Source organism: Rhea americana, unplaced genomic scaffold, assembly GCF_003343005.1.
Source record: "Rhea americana isolate MKP2758 unplaced genomic scaffold, rheAme1 scaffold_155, whole genome shotgun sequence".
NCBI lineage: Eukaryota > Metazoa > Chordata > Aves > Rheiformes > Rheidae > Rhea > Rhea americana.
In genome coordinates, this window is record NW_028185650.1 from 2,071,164 (window position 1) to 2,098,385 (window position 27,222).

General features: G+C 40.1%; 1 protein-coding gene across 1 annotated transcript; it reads left to right on the forward strand.

Moving 5' to 3' along the window:
- The first annotated feature begins 517 nt into the window (after positions 1-517).
- Positions 518-26,823, forward strand: LOC146598734 (cytosolic phospholipase A2 epsilon-like). The gene is made up of 20 exons (XM_085299802.1): positions 518-544; positions 2,065-2,137; positions 9,962-10,098; positions 10,490-10,621; positions 12,776-12,816; positions 13,754-13,796; positions 14,219-14,282; positions 15,639-15,799; positions 15,999-16,091; positions 16,911-16,948; positions 17,690-17,846; positions 18,405-18,541; positions 19,225-19,447; positions 19,740-19,854; positions 20,558-20,695; positions 21,391-21,498; positions 23,153-23,344; positions 24,133-24,299; positions 25,076-25,262; positions 26,196-26,823. Exons 1-20 carry the CDS (start codon positions 518-520, stop codon positions 26,432-26,434), a joined length of 2,472 nt encoding a protein of 823 aa, XP_085155928.1. The 3' UTR covers positions 26,435-26,823.
- The last annotated feature ends 399 nt before the right edge of the window (positions 26,824-27,222 follow it).

Consider the following 27,222-nt stretch of genomic DNA (forward strand, 5'->3'; position numbering starts at 1 on the left):
CCATCTACTCCCTATAGGCTACAAAAAGCTACAAATATTCCTCTGTAAGCTCACTAGTTTGTTCAAATATCTTTGGCCAAAGATTGCCTGTTGCCCACTGCTGAGCAGCCAGACACACTCTACATGGTGCCGGCTTGTGYGTGCAAGGGGCTGCAGCTCACCAGCCCTCCAGTGTGCAAAAGCCCTGAAGAAGGGTTGGAGCTGCTTAGAAAYGCCCATACCTGGGGAAGGGGGGATTATTTCTGGTTCTCAATGCACCTCTCCCTCCAGCAGTGAAGAAGCCCCTCCTGCACTGCGTCAGTCCAGGGAACTCGAGATTGTGAGGAGGAGGAGGAGGAAGAGGAGGAGGGTGTTGTGCAAGCCCTGGCCACGGGGCAAGGCGGGCCCCGAGTCRGGCGCTAGCACACCTGCACAGCCTCTCCCAGCAGCTTAAAGCACGAGGAGCTGCCTCACGGACGCTCCTGTTCCCGTCCTCCCACCACGTTTCACGCCTGGCTTGCACGCGGCGAAGACCACGATGGGGGCGTTTTACAGTAGGAGCCAGGTAAGGAAAGGGAAGGGGCTCTGTGGTTAGGGGTGTACACAGCCAGTTTGCAGCCTTTGTGGCAGAGGGAATGATGTGGGGAGCCTGGTTATTCCAGTATCTTCAGCTCTGAGAAGWTTTCTTCTTCAGTACCAGGGCTGATAGCAAGAGGTGGCTTTCACTYGRGTTTTGTGCCTGCTTTGCATTTTCRGACTGAAGAACGCCAGAACTTTAATGCTGTAGTACTGTAATTATATTTTGACAATTCCTAATTAAAAAAAAAAAAATCTCATTAAACATTGTCCTTTGCTTCCGTCCAACCAGATTAGGCAAGGTAACTTGCTGAGGGAAAATAAAGAGGTGTCACTCATGTCAATGAGGAAATTCTAATAGGGAAAATCAGAAAATGAATATCATGTAGGTTGTTAAAGGTGAGCTCTCTTAGAAATTGAGGTGTTTCGGGGGCAYAAGGGAATGAATGGTGGCACAGACTCTACTCATCTTTATATCTTTAACTACAGAGTTGTTGCAATGGTATTTCCTGCTCTGTAGGTAGTATGCCTGAGCTGTCTGTTGTAAATACATTTGTTCTATTGCTGCATAGTTTTGCTTTTTTTTTTCTTTTTGTTCTTTTTGGTGAGTCAAAGTATTAAAAATGCAGGCTTTCCTCTTTTTATCCCTTAAAATGAAAATTACCTAGGGAACATACTGCCTTACCCTCAGCCCCCACACTTTTGATTAAGTACTGTGTTTGTCTGATCCTTGTTTAGGGTGAGGGAGGATGACAAAATCAAACCAGCTTCCTGGCAGGATTGCCAAATGCCTTTTGATAACCACCTAGATTTAGGTGGCTTCCCAAGATTTCCAGAGTACTTTCCTGTGACCTTTGCCTAAGGGAAGRTTGGAGGAGCTGAATTACTCCGAGAGAAATAATTGCAGATTTGTTGCTCTCGTTCTCTGCTTTTGGGAAGTTAGATATAGGTTCCCAAAAGGCACTGTTCAGGTCCTCACTGTCTACGAGCCAGTTCTGCTCTATGTCAAACTCAGCCTCRGAGCTGTATGGCTGCGAAGCGGCTGATGAGCTGTATCGTTACATCACACTGTTCTTACTCGATCTTGCCCTGCTAGACTGCCTACTCTTCRTTGTGAAATATGGTAGATACATCTGACATCCTTTGAATTTATGTAGACCTAGATGAGTGCCAGTTATTTTTAACAACACAACAAGGTGCTCTGTCACATATTTCTCTGACTGGGTTGTAAGAGCCAGTCAGGCCCYTCAAGTTGAGGGTTTCCACAAGCTTCTCTTTGTGGAATGTGCATCGGAGGTTTGGTCTATGACTGAAAGTAGATTTTAAGTCTACAGTTATACCTGGCTGTAAATCTTCAGGGACGAAGGAAACGATACAAAAGGAAAAACCTCAGTCTGGAAGCGTGTTAGATGATTACTATTGAAGAACTTAATCTAATACTACCACCATTATGTTTCTGTTCTTTCATCTTGCATGTTAATCCCACATATTTTGTATGTTGTTCAACAGACTGAACCCTCTCCATGCAATTTGCTCACTGTAAAAATCATACAGATGAAAAATGCCAGGAAAGCAGACTTGTGTGAGTATCTTTTGTTTACTCTTAGAGCATCCACATGCTTGTAAAACTACTGGGAATTTAACTGAGTGTCAGAAACACCATAGAATATTTATAAAAAGAGAGCGTGTGAGAGGGAGAGAGAAGATGCACGACTAGGGTATGCTGAAGGTGAAGAAGCAGAGTTAGAGGATACTGTTTGTTCTTAGATCTTTGCCAGCGTAACTCTGAAGTCCAGCCACCAGTTCTAGTCCAAAGGATATCTGCACAGAATGCAAATAATGCAGATTCAGGTTGACATGAGGAAATGTGAAACAAAGAAAGGCTTCTTAATTTCAGGGATTGGTGCAATAAAAAGATTAGATGAGGAATTTATATACTTCTTTCTTACAGTAACGTTTATTCTGTGCATCCCTGGTAATGGTACAGAATATTTTCTGTGATAGTGATTTTCTGTGGATAGCAGAACTCATGCTCTCATGAACTGTGAAACTTACTTCAGCCATAGGAGATGTGTCTTTCAAGGCTTAGTTGAGCGCTTGCACTATTAGCTGTTTTTGTTCTTAGCTATTTTCACAAAATCCCCCAAACCTAACATTTATATGAARCCATAATACTCTAAAGCTCCGCAAACTCCAAAACAACTAATACTCCATAAACATGTAAACTGAAGGTACAGAAGAAAAAGCTGTGAATGGCAGTCATTTCCAGTTTGAGGATATGGATGGCTGTCTAGTGCTTGTTCTTGTATTCAAACAGAAGGGGCCTGAACTCAGAATGTTTCTACAGAAATCAGACCAAACTATTTTTTTTTTCAGYTAAAATYATGCAAGACTGTAGCTGTACAAAATACGTGTACAGGCCTCTCCATAATGATTTGAGTTTTTTTATAACTTCTCTAGAGCCCAAACGTTTATGAAGAATTTCTTGCTCCCATTCTTGTCAAAAAGAAGCAAGATACTTTGTTGTTACTGAACGTACAGAGAAGAGTCTGTATGTGCTTTCCCGCTTGCTAAAGTGTGAATAGGTTAGAAGTTCATTTATTGGCTGGAAAAAATCTCTTGCTACAGCTAAAACGTCTTTGAAGGTACTAACAGGCACTCTGAACTGAAAGAGGCATGAAAAATATTGCTAGTAGATACCTCTATCTGAATAACCATGCTCAGTTAAGCCATCTGCATGATAATGAGCCTACCAAACTTCCTATCCACCTTTTTCTCACTTAGATCAGTGCTTTTTTYCCCCTTTTACTTCAACATATTTTTGTTCTGAAGAGAATTGGCCTATGTTTTGATGCTGTTCTTCCTAATGCTAGAAAATTTTTAGGGAAAGGGACAGGCTATTGAAATACACAAGCATTTCTGTTTCCCAGACCAATGCGTGTTCCAGMAGCTTATACTGCTGCTCAGTGCAGTTGTTTGAATGACAGAGGTCCATTCAAAACACCGCGGAACATGACTCAAGGGCTGGAAGAGCAATAACAGACACAACGCAGGTTTTCCATGTGAAAACTCTTTTGCCTTATGCTTTTAAGCGTATGCTGGATGTTGGCTGCAAAACAGAGCAACAAACATTTTACCACGAACATCTGTAAACTATTATCCATCTGAAATGATAATATCAACCAAAATATTGAGGAAAAGATTACAAATAAGCTGAATATGATATTTGTAAAGGGAATGTTTTGCTTTTGGGTACCTCTATCGTATAGGAAAAAAAAATCCCTAAAACAAGCGTCCCATATGCAGAGAAGAAAATAGCAACAGTCTTTTGATATAAAAGAAATGTCTCCCCTGTAATGCAGGACACCTAGTGTTTTGCCATTAGATTATTAGGAGATGTACACATAGAAATCACAGAAACCTGTGAGCAAGTCAGCTTTTGAGTCAAGATAACAGTCTCAGGGGACTGAAGAATGGCTAGTAAAGGTGGAGGTAGTTATACTTTTGCCTTTATACATACCCATAATTTTTATAATAATAAAAATTTATACTTTTGCCTTTTGCATGCCCATAATTTCCTTTGTGTTACTGTTGGATTTGAGGACTCCTCCTCTGCTCTCCAAGCCTCATTTGCCTTTGTACCCAGTACTTCATATTTTGACCTTAAAAAAGTCATAGCAGTCATGGCACTGTCTTGCATACACTTAATTGCTGGATGAAGCTTAGATTGATAGCTCTTTAATTCCAGTTGCRTTTGCCTTTTGCTGAGTATAAATTTTATCCTTTACATTTATTGATGCATAAGTGCCATCACTGATATTAYCTGCAAATCTGGTGCCTTGTTTACATTCTCTGCGTTCCCCCTCCCCACTGAGCACAACCTACATCCCCATCTGGCTCATTGGCTCTGTCGATGTTCCTGAGCCTGCAAACACTTGCCAGTTGCCAGAGGTGTGTGCATCCCGACTCCCCAATTGGCTGAGACTTGGATGTGCACCAGTCCAACCCACCCTTCARCAGGGTTTCCTATGTAGAGAATTTCAAATTTCCCACTTAGCCTGTTTACAGCACTTGGGCAACCATAGTAGCTTCAGAACAAGCAAAAGGAAGTGTTTTCTCACRGCATGTAGCTCAGCTGTAGAACTCCTTACAGCAGGATATTATGGATGCCAGAAGCTTATGTGGGTTCAAGGCAGACACTAGRTAAGTTTACAGAAGAGAAATGTGGTGAAGGTTGGCTTAGGAAGTCTCTAACCCTTAAATTRTGAGGGCTGAGAAAGTATCACATAGTGCTTGTCCTCCCCTTACATTCTTTGTAGAGTCCATCCACCAAATGTGGGGTCATGTTCTCCTTAGGGCATTGCTGTCCATCCCGAACAAGATCAAAGATCCCTTCCTCAGAAGGAGGGAGAGAGCAGGGGCTAAAGAACAAGAAACTGGAGAGAAACAAAATAATTATGTGGAATAAACAAATAAAGAAAAGGGGAGCATTAAGTTTTTTTTTTTTTTTTTTTAAGGTTAAAATAGGGAGCTGGGATGGGCACCAAGCAGAGCACTTTCAACATATCATTGACTGCTTCCTGAAAGCACCGGAGAGCCCTCAGCAGATACTGCCTGAAGGCACTGGGCTAAAAGGACATTCGGTCTAGCCCAGTGTGGCTGATTTTATGTTTTGCATCCTTCCCTATCGAGAGTCTTTTGAAAGTACTGTAAACACACAAGTCCCAGTAGCACGTATAGTCCTTTGACCGAGACTTTCCTCCTTGGTGGGGTGCTTTGATATTCATTCAGCAACCTGGTAGCAAGCTCTGCTACACGTTGTCACACTTGAACCGGTCGCAGGTGCATATATGGAAACATTTGCCTGTTGTAATCTTTGAATCCTCCTGATGTTTTGGGGGCTGGAAATGTTTTTAAAAAGAATTCTTCAGTACTTGCTCAGTGAAAAAGAGAGTTTTTTTTTTTTTTTTTTCCCTCTTAAATGCCCTTATAGAAAGACTATTTTCCCTTAGGCTTGCTAATTTTGGAAATTTCCAAGTTTTAGACTTTTTATATATTTTTTTATATTCATATTATTTCAGATATGGTATTTTATAACATTATATAGTACATTTTATATATTTATTAAAAAATCTTTTATGGTATTGAAATAGCAGTTCTGCTCTGTATGTAGTCAATGCATGGAAAGSTCTTCGAGATGCTGAAATGAAATATAACCAGTGAAATACATTATTTTTTTAAGGAACTATTTTCTAATGTGATAATTATTACCGGAATCCACAGACTTCCTCTGTTATTTTTGTTATTGCACTGTTGTTTTTGTTTCATTATTATTTATTACTTTGCCATGATATTTAAGCAGTTGCAGTTATGGACTCTATTGTTCTAGGTGCTGCCTGAAATCTAATCATAAAATAAGAGGATGTGGAGGGATAAAGCCAGGCAAAGGGAGAAAAAAAAAGTCAGCTTGTTTGGAAACCTGTCAGCAGGAAACAGCATTAAGGAGGAATGTAAATGAGAACAGTGATATTGTTTTAGAGATACTTCTAGGGCACGCTACCCAATGTGAAAGGCAGGGTTAGAGAAAGCCTGACAGCCTTCCCCCACCCCCCCCGCCAATTGAATTTTAACTATTAGGTGATGGAGATTAGATTAATGTCATATGCTTCCTGGAGGCAGGAATCTGACAGGACTTCCAGGACTGAATGAATTCTGATTGTCTCACTGTGAAGGGCTTTGAAAATGAAGAAGTTTATTTTTACTGATGTAAAATACATTCGTATATAAAAAAAAGTTATAATAATCTAAATTATTTAATATTTTGCCCTCTGGAAAACACCATCCTCCTCAGCCATATCTCTACTTAGCTGCAGAGTGTTTGAGGAGGAAGAAAAATGCTTTTCTCAATAGATAATGATAGATTATAGTTCTAGGTGGGAGGTGACATGATCAAGGAGATCTGGCAGAATTGTGTTTGAGACTACATACTTAGTCTGGATCCTTTCAGAACAATAAGAAAAACTGTCTTGACTGTCATGAAAAAAATCTACCTCCCTAGGAGTAGTCTCAATGTAGGTGGCAAAAAGCAGTCCAAGAGGAGAAGGATATATTTGGGTTTCTGCCTGACAGGTGAGCTGACGGTCATGTCTATTAGTATCAACAACAACAAAAANAAAAAAAAAAAAAAAAAAAAAAAAAGGAAGTAGTGGGACCTTAAAAAATTTGGTTTAGGCCTGTTGAATTTAAGTTATCTATGAGACAGATAAAACTTTAGTTTAAGCCAGAACACCTGATGTTTCTGCTGTCGTCTAGGATGTTATGCGGTACTGCAGCTAAGGTAGTTTTTTAGCATGGATCATTACTGTAATGCTTTCTAATGGTAAAATACAATTAAGATCCAGTCCTGCTGCCATCCTGGAAGATAATTACAAACTTATATAATAGCTGGATGAAGAGATCATGCTCTCATAAATACATGCTGCCATACCTGCTTTTGGCAGGATGTTGCCCAACGGTGATGCCGCAGCTGACACTTCAGGCATGTTGGRTGGCTGTTCATATGTCACGGACAAGGGGAGTGACACAGTGATGTTGTAAAGTCCTTCTGTATGCATCACTTTTCAGCATAATCACTCTTCTTCAACTTCTGTAGTTAGATTTTTTTTTATGCTTATGCATAAGGATAATAATGATTTACGTGCCCATGGCTCGTAATGGAAGTCTTGTATGTASACATGAAGAAGCACTCAATACCTGATATGATACTGCAGCACAGGTGACCAGCTACTGAGTACCAGTTCTCACATTTGTGTGTACCTTGAGCTGGTAGGGTAAAACATGAGGCTGAGATATCAGAGAAATGTTAAAAAAAAAATCTTGGGTGTTGTGAAGTGCTTCTCCCATAACACCTTGAAACACCTCAGGAACAAGAGATGGTGAGGTTTCAGGTGATACCTCTGAAATACAAAAAGCATAATCAAACACACTGTACAGATGGGAGCAGGGAAGCAGGCTTGTTTAGTGCCTGTGTCAAAAGTCACTCAGAGAAAGTCAGAGATCTAAGGTGAAAAATCAGAGCTCTGACTCCTTTCTAACAAGTGGATATTGCTGAAAAGTATGAGCTACAGTACGGTAGTAGGCAATGATCACACAGATAGCAAAGCTCWGTAACAGAAAAAAATTGATGCTCTTGTGAAATAATACTTTGCTCTGTACAACACATGTAGCTCCACAGCAGAGCAAATAAAGCATATATTAACATTAATATGTAGAGAATGTCAATAAAATAAACTTTGGATCACCTCTGAACAGATTCAAAAAAAGGTTAGTCTTTTCCACTGTCATCTTCYGATCCTCCTCCTAGTGGGGACAGGAGCTAACAGCAATTTGTGCTAGTATCAATCGAACAGCCAAGAAAGATGTTCTTAAGGACATTTCTGATATTTGGGAGGTATTAGAACTGTTAGAAAGTAAGGCAATTTCTATGTATTTTGGTATTTTTATAGCTTATAAATGTTTTATAAACTGAGTATCACAACTCCCTTCAACAGACAAAGTTATTCTTATTTCAGAAATAAGAGAGAAACAAAGATGACTTAAGTCTCAGGAGAATCAGAAAAAAAAAAAAGTTCGCTTCRTTAATCCTTTAGTTTCACATAAAGGGCCAAGTCATTTATTCTATATTTCTCAAAGTCAAGTTTACCAATAACACTTTGAGACTTCAAACATAGAGGAAAAGCTGAGTAAGTGGGACAAGGCCAGCCATAGTCAGATGAAGGTGTGTTGGTTACACAATGGTGGGGACACTTGAGTAGGTGGCTTTACAAATAGAGGAAATATAATGCTAACGGAGTGATTGGCATTTATGGATAAAATGCCCCCACCCCCGCTATCTTTAGCATTTCCATAGGTAGCCATCCGTAGCTACCAGATTGTGTTCAGTAGAGTAATCATCCTTGAGTTTTGAGTGTGGGGTGCAATGGATTAGTCCATCTTATGATTCATGTTCACCTGCTGTTTCTTAGTGACTGACAATAACTATTCACAGATAGATTACTTYGACCTCATAATGAAAGTGCTTATTGATGATCTAAGCATTGCGTATTTCTGCTAACCTGCCTTGGTCCTGAACATCCTTCACCTCCAGTGGAGCTCAGGCGGGAAGCCAAACTTCACAGCTAACCTCTTTATCTGGGAAAGGAAAATGGAAAATCTTAAAGCAACCCTCCATAACATCTAGACACATTCAAATTCACAAGTGAACTTTATGACCTGAACACACCTCTAATTAAAACAACAAAATGAAAGCAATGCAATCGTGTGCAAAGAGGCTGCCATCATCTCTCTCTGTGCTGGGAAACATGGACAAGCTTTCACTTGCACATCAAGTGCTGCAGACACCAGTATTGCTCTTTGAACCAAGGCACAGGGATAGAGGAAAAAATGATGACATTAAGCAATGTTATTTATACAACTTTGCCGGCTAAAACTCTCTCTCAGGACAGCTGCTTCCCAAAGCAAATGTTACACAGTCAAACTGTTCAACATTTTTATGCTTTTATTACATGTGCTTATTTTAATGCACTTTACAGTGGATTAAATGTAATGCATCTTCTCCACAAAAACATATATATCTTTTATTTTCATCTTGTTGATGAACTTTACAACACGTGTGAGAGTGTGTCTATGTTTCCTTTTCAACTCTCCAAGTGGGAAAAAGGTAGATGGAGATAAAAGTGCCTTGACAGAAGACTTGCCATCTGTGAAAGCCATGTGACTTCATGGGAACCATCAGTGCAATGAGCTCCAGCTGACAGGGTGGGAAGCCAGACATGCTAGAAAAGGAAAGGTTACTCAGAAAAGTAGAAGAGACAGAAGCTGTGGTGAGAGAGCCATAGAAAYATTAAGGAGTTTCCCTGTCTACCTGTGGAGAGCCCCATGTGTTAAGAAGGGGGCTCTGGTGGCTCCAGTCACAGTTGCTAAAGTTTGCTGTTCCTTAAGGAAGCTGATGAGTTCCCCGTGGGTCTGCAGAGTGTGTGTGCATGCCTGTGTGTGTACAGATGATTTTTCAATGTTAAACACTTTGAAGCTTGGTACAAACAGATAGACAGACTGAGTATCTCTTTGGAGAGGAATGCCACGTAACTGTGTATGTTGAATGTTTATCATTTTTTCAGCAATTAAAAGAAAGTAGTTCCCAAGGAGAGAAAACTRCCTGGCTTTTACAGCGAGTGTAGCAAGCAGTTTTTATAGCACTGACTTGACAGCACCTTATCTAGCATCCTGGACTACTTTCTGCATATTGCACTGCACACAGAGCTTAAAATTTAGGTCAGTGCAACACCTTATGGGGCACTAAATGTCATTCACTGGTTCATTGCTTTCACACCTTCCCTCTCTTAAACAGTCACCCAGTCCGATTGCTACGTGAGCTTGAGCCTGCCGACAGCTTCGGTCCAGCATTTCCGCACCAAGACAATTCGCAACGACAAGAACCCGACATGGAACGAAGCCTTTCACTTCACCATTCAGAGCCAGGTTAAGGTAGGAACGGTGGCTCTCCTGCCACCCGTTGCTGTTTCCTCTATGGGCACTTTCCGACTGTTGGGCTGCAGACGGCTGCTGAGATGTTTCTTTCCCTGCCCACAAGTAAGCCTTCCTCAGCAGGCATCAAATGTAACACGTGGCACTTCCATGCTGCAGGTTTTTCTGAATTCACTTGCAAAATATTCAGACTGTTTCAGTGCAATTGTTTAGCTTTTTGCGCAGTGAAGAGGTGACACAGCTTGTAGAAGGCAAMTATAAAATCTCTATTTTACTGTTTCCTTTTCTTCCATTCATTCTTGAACGACATTCCCCAATTCCTCCAGTTAAAATGAACTGTATGTAGGATTTTGTTTGTTAAACAATATGCATTTTTTTCTTTTGTTCCCAGAACATTCTGGAGCTAAAAGTCTGTGATGAGGACAACGTAACTCAAGATGACCACCTCCTTACTGTTTTCTTTGATGTCTCCAAAATCCAGCTTGGAGAAAATATTCGACTATGTTTCCAGCTGAATCCGCAGGTTTGGATAAAAAGCAAAGACATAGCTAAAAGGATGTGGTCAAGTGAGAATTATGGTTATCTCAGCTTTCCTCTCACTGTCTGGTACACATGCCTTTCTTACCGTTCAYTCAGCCTCATGAGCGTATCCATCAGTTTCAGAGGTTTGTGCCCACAGTTGCTTTTGTCACTACAGTAAATTTTGGTTAATCTTTCCATAGATGGARTTGGCCAACAGTATAAGATATAGATAAGTCTTGTTGCTGTCTTTGATGTCAAAATGTCAAGAGTTTACCCTAATAGTTTTAGAAACTCCTTTCCAAGTGGAGCTAGTGGTTCTGAGCAGTRGATTATGTTCTACTAACATAAAGTACTGATCTGCAGTTATGTACTGCAAAATCAGTTTTCCTGAGTGAGTTTTTTGGGAGATCTTGATTTCATATATTTGAGGCAATTTTATAGCAAAGTTTTAAGGACAGTGTTTAAGCATACAAATAGTTACTTTACTTGAATGAGTGCTTATTTGATTTGATACCTGTTTTTTTTTTGGAAAAGTTGAATCTCTATGCTATATTTTCCTTAGTGTTCACCCTAGAAGGCTAACAAAAAGAATAGCTTGAACTGATTGATATAACAGACTGGAACTGAGAGTAGTAGTGTTAAGCAGTGAGGGGTTTCTAGATATCCTATTTGGAAAAAYGGAAGCATCTCACTGTACAAGAATAAAAATATCTCTTCAAAATTAAAAAGGAATGGTGGGCAGAACTAATTTTAAAGATTCTCTCTGAAGTGTTGAAACTAACTGACCAGTTTCTTTTTGTCTCTCTGAAATTTTGGAATGATCCATCTGGTCACTTCTAGCATTTCAGGGCACACCTTAGGTTATAAGAGGTCTGACCCTACTGATAAAATGGAAATAGTCTTGTTATGGGGCAATGGGTGGAATACCTAGAAGCTGAAACGTGTGGGAGGCGAGCGCAGAAAGTACGTGTGAACAGGGAGGAAGCAGTAGGGTATGGAGAGAAAAGAATTGTGGAAAAGAAAAATCAGAGGACTGGGAAACTTAGAGAGAGAAAAGTACCCAGAGCCGGAAGGCTGGACTGAAGATCAGAAGTGACAGGGACAAAGACAAAGGGACAAAGTAACTGGGTAAGTGGAGAAGCATTTCCGAGGCTGGACGGGAAGAAGCATGGTCCTCCAGAGCAAGTGGAGTAGCAGTGCAGCAGTGGTGAAAGAAATAGATCTGAAGAGAAAAACGTGGTTGAACAAGCAATAGAGCAAGGACCTGTAGGAAGTTGAGCAGTGGTAGCTGTGAAAGAAACAGAGCTGCCCAGTGTTGAATCAGGATGAGCAGGTCTGAAGCTCTGAGGAGGGATATGAGAAGCAAAGAAATATAGGCCAGGAGGGGTAGTGGGGAAGAGAGGAGGAGAACTGGGTATAATGGGAACAGTGGTATAGGCAAAGCACTTGGTATATGGCAGAGGCAGCAATGTGCCCTACTACTGCGAGTGAGACCAGGGCGGACTGGATAATGTGAAAGTGCACAGAGCTTCCACCGTGGAGGAAGGAGAGTTGGACGGAGCCCTGAAAAGGCAAAAAAAGCTCAGGGAGGGAGTTACAGAAGACGAAGGTGAGGACTGTGCACACAGTGAGGCTGCAAGCCTGGGCTCTGCCTCACCAAAGTACATCTTCCAAAACCTCTGGGACTTTGTATGCCCAAACAAGCCACCGTGTTAGTGTGCCACCAGGCCCCTTTGCACAGGGTATGGGTGGGGGCAGCGAAAGGGGAAGTGCCATGTGGACATGCCAGAAGAATTTAGTCTTGCTCATGCTGAGAATTAATGTGGATCACTGAGAGCGTGTGAAAYGGGGAAAGGAAAGGGAAACTGCAAGTGAATGATCGGTGGAATAGTGAGGATGAACCTGTGACTGCAGAAGAAAAGAGGCCCTGCAGTATGCACTACGTCTGGCCTACAAGATGTAAACTAGCAGTAAACTACTATAATGGATACAATATGAATAAACCTAAATAAAATGAAATCCATTGCATATGCAGGCAAAAGAGGYGGCTATTACTTTATAGAAGGTCCATGAACACCATGGATTCCTGCACCCTGTAAGGTACGACTTCCTAGAAAAATCAACATGCAGTGACTTCATTTATTTTCTTTCCCAGGGAGAAGAGGAGCTGGAGGTTGAATTCACAATGGAGAGCAGGTGAGTAAGGTCAAATATGATGAAAATGATAAGTCAGAGGCAAGATGTTATGGATGCAAAACGTCTGCGTACACATCTGCCCCCCTAATACTGCAATAGTTTGAATGAACCAGGGGGATAACCTGGGCTTTCAGGGAACACTTGTGCCTGGCATTTAACAGTGAAGTGGCTGACAGAGCATGGTGTGTATTTATCCACACAGGTCATTCAGATACACTGACAAACAAGCCAGACTCTGAAGCATAAAAATATCTCCTGATTGCTACCACTCCGCAAGCCATATTGGGCATCCTACACAGGAGGAGGTTTTAAGGAGTTTTAACCCCCTTCTAGCTCCTTACTGTGTGGTCACAGACATATGCTTTGCTATACAAATGTGGGAAAATGATATTTTTAATTTTGTTTTAGTTGTGGGAATAGATTAAAAAAAATTTTTTTTTACTATGTTGGTATGCTGACTGTACAGTTAATGGAGAGAATGGGCATGTAAATCAGTTCTAGTGTTGCTGTTGATTTTAAAGGTAAATGGTAATATTTTTTCCTCTTTTATTAAGGGTATGTTGGATGAATTCAGCAGCTTTCAGCTGTAGCTCCCCAGGTCTGAATCTAAGCAATATAGGGCAATAGTGTAATTTTGCCATCTTTGTGTAACTTTGGTTCAAACTTGCCAGAAAAGGATCCTGTCTAATACAGTAAGGAGCTTTTCTGTTCAGCATATTTCTGGAAACAAAGCAGCCCAGGCTTAAAGTTGTGACTTTCAGCTTGTGAGAGGCAAATTGAGTTGAATATCTAGCTAGAATTTCTTAGGCTGTTTGTCTGTGCTGTCAGTTCAAAGACTTCTAAAAATAAAGGTAAGGAAATAATAAAGAAGAGCTTTTTTTTAAAAAAAAAGGAAAGCGTTAGTTGTGAATTGATCGTTTTTCCTTTTGTGTTTTAGTCCGGATCCTCCTGAAAACATTGCTACTAATGGAGTTCTAGTGGTAATTTTTATTTTTTATTCCTTTCCCTGCTGTATAGCCGCGCTTAGCACAGGGCTGGCATTGCAGGTGTCGGGCAGCTGCTTGGGCTAAACCCCGCGAGCCGCCTTGGCGCTGCCCTTCCCGCACGCTTCCCTCCAGCAACGCGCACTGCAGCTGGGAGAGCCAAAACCTGCCCCGAATGCTCAGCACTTCCTGGGCTGCCCACTGGTGTCGGCAAGAGCCGGGCTTGGGCAAGGCGACCCGCGATGCTTCTCCGCCGGGCTGCGAGCCACGGCAGCCGGGAGCTGTCCCTGCGGTGCCCCTTCTGCTGGGCTGCTCCTTCTGCAGGTCTTCTCCAGGCTGGTGTCCACGAGGGACCGCCTGGGAAACGGCCCCTGGGGCACGGCGAGCCTTGCTCTCCTTTCCCTCCTTGTTTCTTGCAGTCCCGTGAGGTCTCCTGCCTGGAAGTGCAGGTGAACGGTGGGAGGCTGAGGAAGGAGCATCCAGGTTAGTATTTCACTGACTCGCAGAGCAAGACTGGAGGCTGTTTTATAGCAAAAACATTCAGCTTTTTACCTTTGAAGGCCTTGATTTAAAAGGGTGAACACGTCATGTGGTTTCCATACAAATTASTTTCTGCTATAACAACATCTTGTCAGATGTTTATAACTTTGCAAAATAMTTATCCATGAAATTGAAATTTTCTAAGCTCTTAACTGATGCAAAATCCGTGTTGTTCCTTGATGTTTCTGGGTCAGAGGCCAAGAAAATAAGCAAGATGAAGACTTGAGCCTCTTTTCTCAATGTAACTTTAAAAAGTTTCTCTAGATGTGACAATACAGAACATGCTACCAGGTGAAACATGAGACACATCATATTGCCTAAAATCCCTGTTGCACATTTTAAGCAGCGTATCACTACTTGTTGATCTGCATATTCCCTATGCAAATTTAAGGACACCATGCTCTGGCACCTCCTGATGGCCCCAGCCCTGCAAACTGCTTAAGTACATGGATGCTTGAACTCAATWGCCCTGGTTAAGGAGTGTGGTGGATTGGGGCCCAAAATGTTTGAGTGGGGTAATCCTTTTGAAGGYTGACATTTATATCATTAAGTATGTGGATTTACAGGGTATATTTGTTTTCAAATGCAGATTTATATCATTCTATATAAGGACCATTTTTCGACTCCCTGAAGATAGGTATCTGAGGGGTTGTTATATGAGGGCCAAAGAAACCACTATATATTATTTTTGTAACTGCTAGATATTACTATTGTTTTTTAATTACATGTTAAAATAAAAGTAAAGGTGATGAGATTTTACTGATCCCAAGGAAAACCGTGTTCTTCGATAGAAAAAAAAAGTCTACTGTGGAAAAAAACCACCCACCAGCTGTAAATAGTTGTGTACTGAATAGAGCAGAGGTCTCATACTCATCGTCACAGCTTCTATACAGCACTTTCTGAACAAAAGCTCAGATAAGTGAGTTTGTTTATCTATCCTGTAATTTGGATACCAAAATGAAATTGTAACTTAAGAAAGAGATATGATGTATTACTTTGTTGTGCAAGCCAAGGAGGAGCACTTATATATTGTAAAGTGCTTTTTTGGGAGAACTTTAGTTTGAAACTCCTTTGTAGTCCAGAGCAGAGAGTACTTACAGCCTATGCTGAATAACCTTGAATTCTGCTGGATTTGGTGAGTACTGGTGGAGTTCAGATACACACTAGATGGGGTTTTAGTCAATGTTTGGTTACAGCTGTGCTGAGCAGGTAGTAATGTGCAGCRTCTTAAGTATTATTAGCTTATAAACTGGCAAAGACTGTGGGAGTGTGACAATATTTGTTCTGTCATCTCTTCAGAAAGAAAATTTGCATTAACTGTGGATGGGTCCTATGAAGGAACCCAGACCCATACTCTGAGCTCCTGCCTTTTCCCTGCTTCTCCTGCCCGATTCCACTATATCAAGTATAATCAATCATCGCTAAATGTGGCACTGCCACAACGGAGACGGCTCAGCAGGGTATGTGACCAGAGCTAAGAGGCGGATGGCTCTTTGCTCTGTATTTCTGTGGGGACCTCTAAGACCTGTACGTGGGCAGCTCTGTGTGTATGCAGGGGATTARTAAGTATATGTATGTAGGTGAGGCAGGGAAGACTGCTGTTATCTTTCCCCCCTCCTTTTGTATAACAATTAAATTCCCTCACTATTTTTTTCCCAGTCTATATCAAGTCAAAATGAAAGGAATATGAGTGAATCTGTGACTCTACCTCTGACCTCGCTTCCTATACAAGAGAAAATAACCATAGCAGAGGTGAGAATCTCTCTTTCTCGATAAAAATCAGCCCAAGGCACATTCAGTTCTATAGGTGATATGACGACTTTTACACTTCAGTGATCCAGCTCCAGGCAGCCTTGATGTATTTTACAGTACAGGGTTTGAATGGCACTCTCTGCCAATGCAACTATACTAATATAGTATATATATAGTGTGTGTGTGTGTGTGTATATATATATACACACACACACACTATATATATACTATATGTATACACACTATGTATATAGTATATACACACACACATATATACACACACACTTTATATACATATATATATATGTATGTATGCATATATGTATATATATATTTAAAATCTTACTGTGTGTGGGTGATTACAGGCAAGCAGTTAAGCCCTATTCTCAATTTAAACTAAACAATCTCCTTGGGACATTTCTATGATGCTCATCAATACAATATGTGAGCTAATACAGTATGTGAGCTAACATTTATGAATAAGATATTTAAGTATTTGTAAAAGATGAGGACAACGGAAAACCTCTATATGCCCATAGTTCACACCACCCAGAAAATGTTAAGCAAACTAAACAATCATCTACAAAAGGTTTAGGTGACCTAAATTAACATGACTTAGGTGAATTGCCCCATTCTATTCAACATAAATTGCGCTGGAGCCCATTATATGTCTAGTAACCAGAATCACTGTGGGCAAGACTCTGCAGCTGCTTTGCTGATTGCAAAGCTGGTAAAACTCTGTCTGTGAATGGAGTGGGGGAGGAAAATGCAGGATTAATAGTCTGAGGATGCTTACACTGTTTGTGTTGTGGTTTTCAGGACAGGACATTTGACTTGTACACAAAGGCAAATGAATGGTAAGTGGGTCTCTCACAAGGCCTTATCCTGCAACTGAGATGTTTGCACCCCTACGAAGCCCCTGGGAAATCAGCAGGGAGCTGTGCACGTTGTAAACTGAGCTGTGTTAATCTGCTGATTACAGGCTTTTGATAGCCAAGTTCTTCTTTTTCAGTGATGGAGAATTAAATCATGGTTCCCTTTTCCTCTCAAACTGTTAGTCTGGTAACTAGATCTCACTTTTTGTCCACTATTATGCTCCCAGATGGAGAATGCAACACAAAGAAAGTGAGACCAAGGCATGGGAGCTGGCATCCTAACCCATTGCAGCACCTACCGTGGGTAACAGGGTAACAGTGGTTATCCTGTTACATGCACATACGGTAGACACTGTTGCAATCTGAAAGATCAATTATATGTTCAAACAAAGCAAACTGTCTGAAATGTCTTCATCTCATTTTAGTAAATGTTAACCCAGTACATGTCTCTYACCCTGCATTTATTTAGGAACTTTAATTCCATGATAGCAAAGGTATGTYGCAGAGCCATCGTTGCAAGACCAGGAGAATCTGTCATGCTCTGCTCTGCATTCTCATTTGCAGCCTTGGTAGCAGTAACACCAGTTAACAGATGCCTGCCCGAGATGTTGCTCTTTCTCAGTTTTTACATTTTACTGTCCACGAACCAGTCTGACATGCACAAATTCAGCTGGAGCTGACTACAGCAAGTGGTAATACATAATATTTTTGCCCTGGTCTCAGGACTCAGGGTCTGTTTTTCAGGCCAAGAAATCTCGACGCCCGCCTGGGGTTTGACCTGTGCGCTGATGAGCAGAATTTCCTGCAAAACCGGAAGAAGGTGGTTGCTGCTGCGCTGAAGGATGTCCTTCACCTGGAGGAAGACCTGCAGGAGCACGAGGTCACCGGGAAAGGCACCCTTAGGGGATTTTTTCTCTCTCCTTTCCCTTGAGCCAGGAGATGAGAGCAGGCATGGTCTCTCCCTGTGAGCCCCCACATTCAGACGAGGAAGGAGGTCCTCTGTCAGCAGCTCCTTTTGTCAAATGCTGTTTGCAGTCGGTGTGCTCTCAGCCTTAAAGCCCACTGGTCTGYCTGGATGAGCAAACTCTCTGTTTTCAACTTGGCTTTCAAGTGATGAATCAAATCAATGAGTTTGGCGTGCGCCACGTATTTCTCAAAAACCTTTCCAGAAATAGCAAATCTTTCACTATATTCTGCAAGGATGTCATTTATGTTATAAATAAGTGTTCCATGTTATTTATGGAGCAATGTCACTTTTCCTCTAATCTACGTATTTTGTTTTACTAGCATCTGGATCTTTCTGTTTCATGGTTTTCTTTTCTTTCTTTCTTTTTTTTCTTTTTTTCTTTTTTCTTTTTTTTTTTTCTTTTTTTTTTGTCATGAATGTCTCAATGTTACTTTTCAACCTATGCTTTCTGCCCTTTTTTGTGTTGAACAGGTGCCTATAGTGGCTGTGACAACAGCAGGATGTGGAATAAGAGCACTCACTGCCATGTATGGCAGCATTTTGGGTCTTCAAAAGTTGCATGTTCTGGACTGTGTTTCATACATCAGTGGATCTTCTGGCACAACATGGTGAGAAGTAATTCTGTAAAGATTCTGTCTGCAGGAATGTGCACTTAGAAATTCAATACTCTTTCATGGAGCCAGAAGCTCACACTCTTGATTATGTCCTCCATTCATATACACGTGTGTGTGTGTGTGTTTTTATATACAATTTTTAATACTATTTTGTGGTTCTTATTACATGAAGCAAAAACTATACTTTGTCTAATGTTTTAGATTTCAGCAAGTGAAAAATGAGTCTCTTGAGCTATTGCTTCTGTCTATGGCCTTTAAATGCCAGGGTCAACCATGAAAGACATATAGTAAACACATCATATAGTCTGTGTCATTGAAGTAATTTATCCACAATTAAATGAGGAGACTTTATTGGAAACTTGAAAATTAGTCTTATTCAAAATGAACCTTTATGGSTTTTGAACAGAAACAGCATAGACTGTCGGTTAAGCTACATGCCTTGAGTCTCAGATCAATTGATTTTAATTGGTTACCTTTAGACTTGTGTATCTCTGTTCAAAGTAGGCTCAAAGGAAAGGAGTGACCTAAAGAAAAAAAAAAAAAAAAAAAAAAAAAAAAAAAGGGGGGGGGGGGAAAGGAAAAAAAGAAAGTGCTCAAGCTCTGCAAAGTATATCCTATGAATTTCAAAATAATCAACTTAATTTCTTTTCCTTTCCCATTTTATTTCCTGCCTGCAGGACCATGACAAAACTGTACGAAGATGCTGATTGGTCACGTAAAGATCTTGGAGAAATAATAACTGAAGCTCGGAAGCAAGCAGCCAAATGCAAGATGGGTGCTTTTTGCATGAGAAGTCTAAGGAACTATTACAAAGAGTTGAGCGAAAGGACCCAAGCAGGACACAAGACATCTTTCATTGATCTGTGGGGACTTATGATTGAATCCATGTTGAATAATGGGGTAATGTCTATACATATTTACTCTCAGAACTTTGGTGACCTGATCTTTGTGGTGACTAGGGAAAAATTACAAGCCTAGGAAGAGGCAGCAGAACAATAACATTATTGGCAGGAAACCAGTACGAAACATGTAGGTAGAATACCCGCTTATTTACATTAATAACTTTGAGACACAGAGTGTCTATCTAGGTAGAAATTCAGATAAACAATATCTCACATTCAAATGCTATGGTAAGTTGATGTATTTATGGAACTAATTATCAGTTAACCATTTTTTTTTTTTTCAAATCCAGAAATGCCACCACAGACTTTCTGATCAACGGCAGGCAGTGAATCAGGGCCAGAACCCACTGCCCATCTACCTTGCTCTCAACGTCAAGGACAAAGTTACTACCAAAGATTTTAGAGGTAATGTTTCAGTTCCAGGAAGAGAGCTGAATTCGTGTCTAAGGAGACACAGTCTGACTACAGATCCTATAAATAACGGAGGATTGTTCTAAACTCTCACTCTAAGCCCAGAAAAGTCCTATTCAGGGATATAAACAATATTTGGGTGCCATAGGACAGAGAGCAATAGTTTACTATTCTGTTAGCCTTTTTCATAAGATTGCCTAACATGTAAGTGTGGATGTTTAGGTAGTAYCTTCAGACTAAACACACCGTAGACCCATGGGGCTATGAAAGAAGGGCAATCGTAGGAGTCCTTAAAGAAATCGATTCACTAAAGCCTTGCAGAGTTWGTTCAACGTGTATTTTTCATGGTCAACCAATGGCAGTAAAAGCAATAGAAGGTAAACTGCATTTGAGTTCACAYCTGATGAGAAGAATTTCTCACTTCCTAGATAAAAAGGGATCTGAGTTTAAATTTTTCCTTAGTCGCTAAATTGTTCTTTCATCAACTTGGAAAAAGTGTGACAGCTGGTTAAATTGTCAAACTGGATCTGAGATGTGGCTCTGTCAGTAGGGTTGGCTTAGCCAGTAGGGTATGTGCTAAATTAGCTTGTCTGCAAGACCTGAAGCCTGAAAAGTTTATTCAACGTCTATTTACACTACAGTTTTTAGCAGCATGTTGTGTTGGCTGCTGGAGCTAACTTTATGAATGTATTGGCAGAGTGGGTGGAGTTCACRCCGTATGAGGTGGGCTTCCTGAAATATGGTGCCTTCATTCGGGCAGAGGATTTTGGCAGCGAGTTCTTCATGGGTCGCCTGATGAAGAAGCTTCCCGAATCCCGGATCTGCTTCATGCAAGGTGACTCACTGGTCTGAGGAAATGACAAATATTTAATATAAACACAATGAATCTGGAAATTAGTCCCTAGCAAGCTGTTGTTCTGCATATGGCAGCAGAAGTGCAGAATCATTTCAGAAATGGTTCACTATCTTAGTCAGCTAAAATTCAACATGTCTCCTGAGACTCGTTAATCTTCTCAGTTAGTTGAGATGGTTTTATAATTTGAGCTAAGATAAAATGAAACTGAAATGGCAAGTTATTGCATACTTTCAGAAGTGCTTTAGAAGCATTGGTATTTCCCCTAGCCTGCAAAATACTTTGGAAGTTGGAAATCCATGAGACTTTGCAGAAGGTGGAGAAAATATTGAGAAGAAACACATAGGACAAAAAAGAGGAGAGCAGAGAAAGAGTCTGAAATATTTCTCTATGGAAGGAAAAAGAAGATGAAACGGGAAAATGACAATGTAGTATTTGTCAAAAATTGTACATGGTTTCAGATGTTGGAAGGGAAAATAATTTGAAATTTCTTCTGAAATAGATTCATTCTAAACCAACTCTACTGCTCAAATAGATGTCTGAGCTTGTGCAAAAATTGGAGAGTAATGTAAAAAAAGTTAGAGCTGTGAAAGGAGCAAAAAGCAGTTCTTTGTGTAAAGTGAACACGTGCTTATGCTTAACTCAGTACTCTTGATTGCACATGTCCTTCTTTTTAGGAATGTGGAGCAGTATCTTCTCCAAAAACCTCTTGGATGCCTGGCATGCAGCTGACAATTCAGAGGATTTCTGGCACAGATGGACACAAGACAAAGTAACTGAAATAGGTAAAATTGAAGTACCCTTTGACTTACAGCCTCCCTTTTCCAGGCCCCTGTGATTTGGTAACTTTGCACATATTTCTCATTTTTGGAGTTATTCTGTCAGTCCCGTGCTCTCAGCCCTGGGGTAGGGGAGGCACTAGTAAAATCAAGTGAATTGATTTTTCTTAATAGCAATTACTTTGCTTAATCTGACACAGTGTTAGTGAGAATCTTATTAGAAGTTTAGGCACCATCAGACAGACCTTGATGGAAAGAAGAGCTTCTGTTAAAGCCTGATGTAGCCTCTACTTGTTAGGACAGCGGGAAGTTTGAGAATTTCATTTTCTAATTTCTATTCCCCCTGCATAGTGCCTTTCTCTCTCAAAAGTCTTATTGAACTGAAATACTTAGTAGAGGTCCAGGGAAGTCAGTAGAGCTGAGCTTTATTACACCAAAAGAGAAAGGAAGCTCCATGGAAACAACATCCCCTGCAAATATCTTGCCCAACAGCACTTTCGTGTTAAAATTCAAGCAGTGTCAGTGATTTGGTGATGAACAGACTTAGGTGACATATCTGTGAAATATTTTTTTGCAAGAAAAAAAATATGTTCAGGTTTATATAAATAATTTGCAAGTCTGTGTTGAACTGAAATGACCCAAACCCAAACCAAACTGAACACACTGTTTCTTAAAGGTAAAAAAATATTTAATTTTCACCTGAAACATTTACCTTTTTCTTTTGAGTATAAGCTTGAAATTCAAATTTAACCTAAATGTAATTTTAAAAGCATTAAACCACTCAAATGTATAAGTAAGATGATATTTCCTGCTTTTTGTTTGCCTGGAAAAGTAGATTATTTTAATATGGACCTAGATGATCTTATTTCATGAGAAAAATGATCCTTCAGCCAGATATGGGCAAATCAGGACTTAAAAAAACGAAGTTTATATTAATACAATTTAAATAATATAAAAATTTATATTAATATATAAACAGACTTTATATTTTGTCAAGGGATTCACTGGAATTCACTGCAGACTATAGGAAAAAATAAGGCATTGCTGAAACATGGGTATTTAATTAAATGGGATAACATATTTCACACTTAATTCCTTTTTCACTTGACTTTGAATATTTGCAGGTGATGTAGTTAAACATAGCTGAACACCATACTATAATGGTGACTGAACATTTAGCTRTAACAGCATCCTCTTCAAGTGTTCTGTCTTTCCTATGTGGAGATGAAAAAAAAATATTCTTATGGGTCCAGAAAACATCCAGARATGATCTACAGAGGCAATAAATTATTCTGTGATCTTGACCTGTGGATAGACCACAATCAGCTTGCCCGAGAGAAATGAACTAATCTGTCACATTATCATTTGTTCATCATGARGAGCAAACACTGTGGCAGTATCATTTAGGTTTATTCTCACTTTTTATTGTTTCAAACATTTTTGTAGCCCCAGATCAAAAGCCATTTGCTGTCTATTGCTGATATTCAGCAGGTTTTGGATTCAACTCTTAAAGTGATGGCTTAGAGGGTTAAATACATGATTACTACTGGTACAGAAGATGACTCTTTCTTGTCTTAGTGCCTAGCTTTCTTTTTGTGCCTGATGTCCTCTAAATTGTGATGATAATTTAACCGCATGCAATTTATGCCATATACTCTAGAGGAGCACCCAGACTTGCCTGAGAGACCCTATGAAATGGCAACGTGCATGTACACTCCTGCAAGTGGCCTTTCCACAACTCTCCGGGATATTCTAACGGATCGCCCAGCCGTGTCGAAATATCACGATTTCCTGAGGGGCTTACAGATGCACAACGAATACATCCAGCACGAGCAATTCTCTAAATGGAAAGGTAGAGTGCTTCTGCCCACTCCTTGCAGCGGTCCACACCTARCGACTGCAATTTAGTGTGGGAGATTTGCATGTCCTGAAGAGAATTAAATGAGTTTTATGGTTAAATGTTATTAATTGCTGAGAAGAGTGGTGAGGAAGAGTGAAGAAACACCTTACATCTTTCAATAGTACAATTGTTTGATTAATTTTTGAATTGTGTGCTACTGGAAATCCTCATTGGGATGAAAAGTATTGAGGTGGGGCTCTATACGTATGGAAAAGCTGCCTCAGATTTAGCGCAGTTCATAGATTTGGAAAGGCCGACAAAAAGCTGAGCGGAGAGGCTGAAGGATTGACTTCGCAACATGGCTAGGGGAAAAGTGACAAGAGCTGGCGGTGCAGGAAGCCGATCGTGTTGGAGGAATTGCAACCAGGCATGATTGCTCAACTGGGATGTACAGGAGTCCCAGCGCAGAGAGAGAGAGAAATAGGACAGTCACAGTAGAGTTGTAATCCAATGATCCCCCTTCACAGCTATATGAAATTTAGGTCTTGGYGGTATAAGAGAGGGAGGGCCCTGGCCTTCTTTTTACACGCCATGGTGTCATACTGTGGAAAATCATACTTTTGTAAGGCGAGGGTAAGCTATAAAATAGAGCACTGTATCATAAAGCAAAAAAAAAAAATAAAAAAAAAATAAAATAAAAAATCCTGCAGGGGAGAGAAATTCACCTTCCTTTTGCTTTCTAACTTAACAAATGTCTTTCTGCAATTTGCTAATACCTCCAAATCTTTTACTTTTTTAAGACACCTTGCTAGACACTTCCCCTAATGACCTGAGAGGCAACTCCGAGCACCTGGAGTTGGTAGATGCTGCTTTCTTCTTTGAAACCAGCTGCCCACCACTTATGAGACCAGAGAGGAAAGTGGATGTCATCTTACACTTAAATTACACTGGTGGATCACAAACCTTGGTGAGAGCACTCAAAATTTTCTTTATTTAATAAAGACTTTGCTTTCTTTAGCATTTAGACAAGTGTCTGTAAGACTTTTTTAGTAGAACTTAGTAACATGGTGTTTCCAAGCCTTATAAGAAGGGAAATTCCCAGAGAGGGCAATATCTCTATTTTTCCTCAAACTACTTCTTGAAATAGCTGTAAGTGGAATGATTGGAGTGCTGTGCTTCACTAGTGAAGTACAGAATAGCACAGTGAACTTACAGTTGAGTTGCAACTTCCATTATAGTTTTATGTAAGATATTAAAGCACAAATATAGCTATAAAAATGTTGACTGTGATTCAGTTGCTGACTTTAATATACATTTTCTTTAAATGTAAAAAATTTCATTTGACCTTTTATTTGTGTAYGTGATTTCTTGGCTGTTCAGAAACAAATTTTTGAGTGAAGTAGTCCTTCCATTTTATTAAAAAAAAAAAAAGAAAAACTAAAACTCCCCTCCTTATATAGTGAGCTCATAGCAAGGGAACAAATGTATTTGTTATTTTTACAGAAATCTGATTTGGTTAAAATTGTTATATAGACTTTGAAAGTGGTACTCAACTCAAATACCACCACATAAAAACACATATTTGGACTTCCACTTTGGGCTACAGTTGCTCATATTCTTGCCTGCTTTGCAGCACTATAGGCTATTTTGTACAACTTGGAATGAACTTCTGGGCCTCAGAAGCAGCTTGATCTTTGTATTTTTTTTCATTTCTCATGTTACTCCTGTTTGGCCATGACCCAGCCTCTGGAACAGGCTTGTAGATACTTCTCYGAGCAGGGATTTCCATTTCCTAAAGCAGTGCTGCAGGAAGATGAGAAGAAGCATCTGAAGGAGTGCTACATGTTTGATGATGCAGAGACCCCAGGAGCTCCTATACTGCTTTATTTCCCATTGGTGAATGACACCTTCCAAAGATTTGTAGCACCTGGTAAGCTACTATAGTATTCAGGTATTTTAGTGATCCAATGAATTTTTTCCACACTTTTTTTTTCTTTTTCTTTTTTTTTTTTTAATGCCAATATGTTTTTCTTTCCTTTGATTGTTCTTACTAGTAAATACATTGCAAAGCAGGATGACACCAACTGTTTGCAAAATCAGGTCAGATCTGGTGTATAATTTTAGCTATCAGTCTTAGTCTAATTCAGCAAAAGAAGAAATATGTTCCTCAAGTAGAGGAGTAGGAACTAATTTCTTCTTGAGATCTCCAGAAGTTTACTTTATGATGTAGCACAAAGCTTATTTCTCAGATTATGTATTTTTATAACATAATTAGATTTAGGGAAAATTACCTTTATAGTATAGAATGGCTCTGTGGAGGGCTACTGGGCTTTCTATTTGGGCTGTTCATTGTGTTGGAGGTATATCCTGAGAAAAGCAATGGTGTGTTAACTAAGGACTTCATAAACACCGTCACAGTGTCCCTTTGGACCGGTATTTTCACTGGATGAGAAACTATTTTTTTTTAATGATAGTTTCCAAAGCTGTTCTGCTTCCTTCTATACATCTCTTTATTCCTTTTGCCTTTGTAGCATATGAGTTTATGAGCAGTATACATACTGCTCACAGATCTGCGGGGTAAGACTGGAAGCATCTGTGAACACTCACAGAATGACATGCTGTGACAGACAGTAGGAGGAGTTCATTTCAGTGGAATCTCTTTTAGCTTTTAGTGCCACTTTTTTTTTTTTTTTTTGACTTGCTGAAAAGTTGATTTTTCAGAGATTAAAATATGGCACGTGTCTTCATAGCGACCACATTTGTGATCTCTCTGTTCTCGACATAGTCTGTCAGAGCACAGTAGTTCCCTGGAACTGTACAAACAGCTCAGCAGTGAAATTTAGTGCCGCTTCTCCTTCGACAGGCATGTCACGCAGCTCTGCGGAAATGGACCTGGGCAAGGTTGATCTCTCCAGTTTCTGCTCTCCATACTCAACTCGGGAGGTCTCGCTGAAAGCAGAAGATTTCAACAAGCTCCTGAAGCTGACTAATTACAACATCATGAATAACGAGGGCATGATTCTTCACGCCTTGCGCACAGCAGTGGCACGGAAGAAACAAGCTCAGAGCCAGCCAGTGGCGCAAGCGCAGTCCTCTGCTTGAACAGCGTTTCCCTCTCTCTTCCTAAGTGTTTATTGTGACAGGCCACAATGATATATCACATGCATTAGCTACTTAAATGTTCTTGGTGGGAGCCATCCCCTTCTGTCCAAGTGCCTTCTCAATGAAGACAGCTTGACGTATTCACTTTAAAGTCATATGATTCAGTTTAGGGAGCAGCTGTTTTTTCATCGGTAAGTTCAATATCAAATGGAGTAGTCTATGTTGTCAACCACATCTCACTGTGATGCACAAAATGCCAATATTCAGCTGTGTGTGGTAAGAAAATAGTCTTAACTCCTTCCCTGCAATCTCTTACTGTCTTACTGGGTAGTATTTTTCCATCTACAAAATACAGTGTCATTTTACTGGGACCCTTGGTAGTAAATCCATGAAGCCCTTTTCAGATGCAGAAGGTAGTGTCCATACAGTATCAATAAAAATAATTTTATTTGGTTTTAATAACCTGAATTAAATGATGTTCTACCTTTAAGAATGTCTGTTTCCTACRTGCTTTTTTTGTCATGAACTGCCATGTTTTATCGAGCATATTGAATATTTCAGACTTTTGTCATGCTGGATGACAGGGATGTATGGATGGTGGACTTTTGTTCTTCAGTGACATTTATTCTTACTAATTAAATTCAACTTATGTATTTGTTTCAGAGGACCACTGCCATTTCTGCTCACAGTCATTTGTGTTCTGTCTCATATCACATGTGTGTGCTACAGTTAACCATATGAAGAGCAATTTTGCTTCAGCAGTTTTGGAACTTGTTCAATGTAGTGAA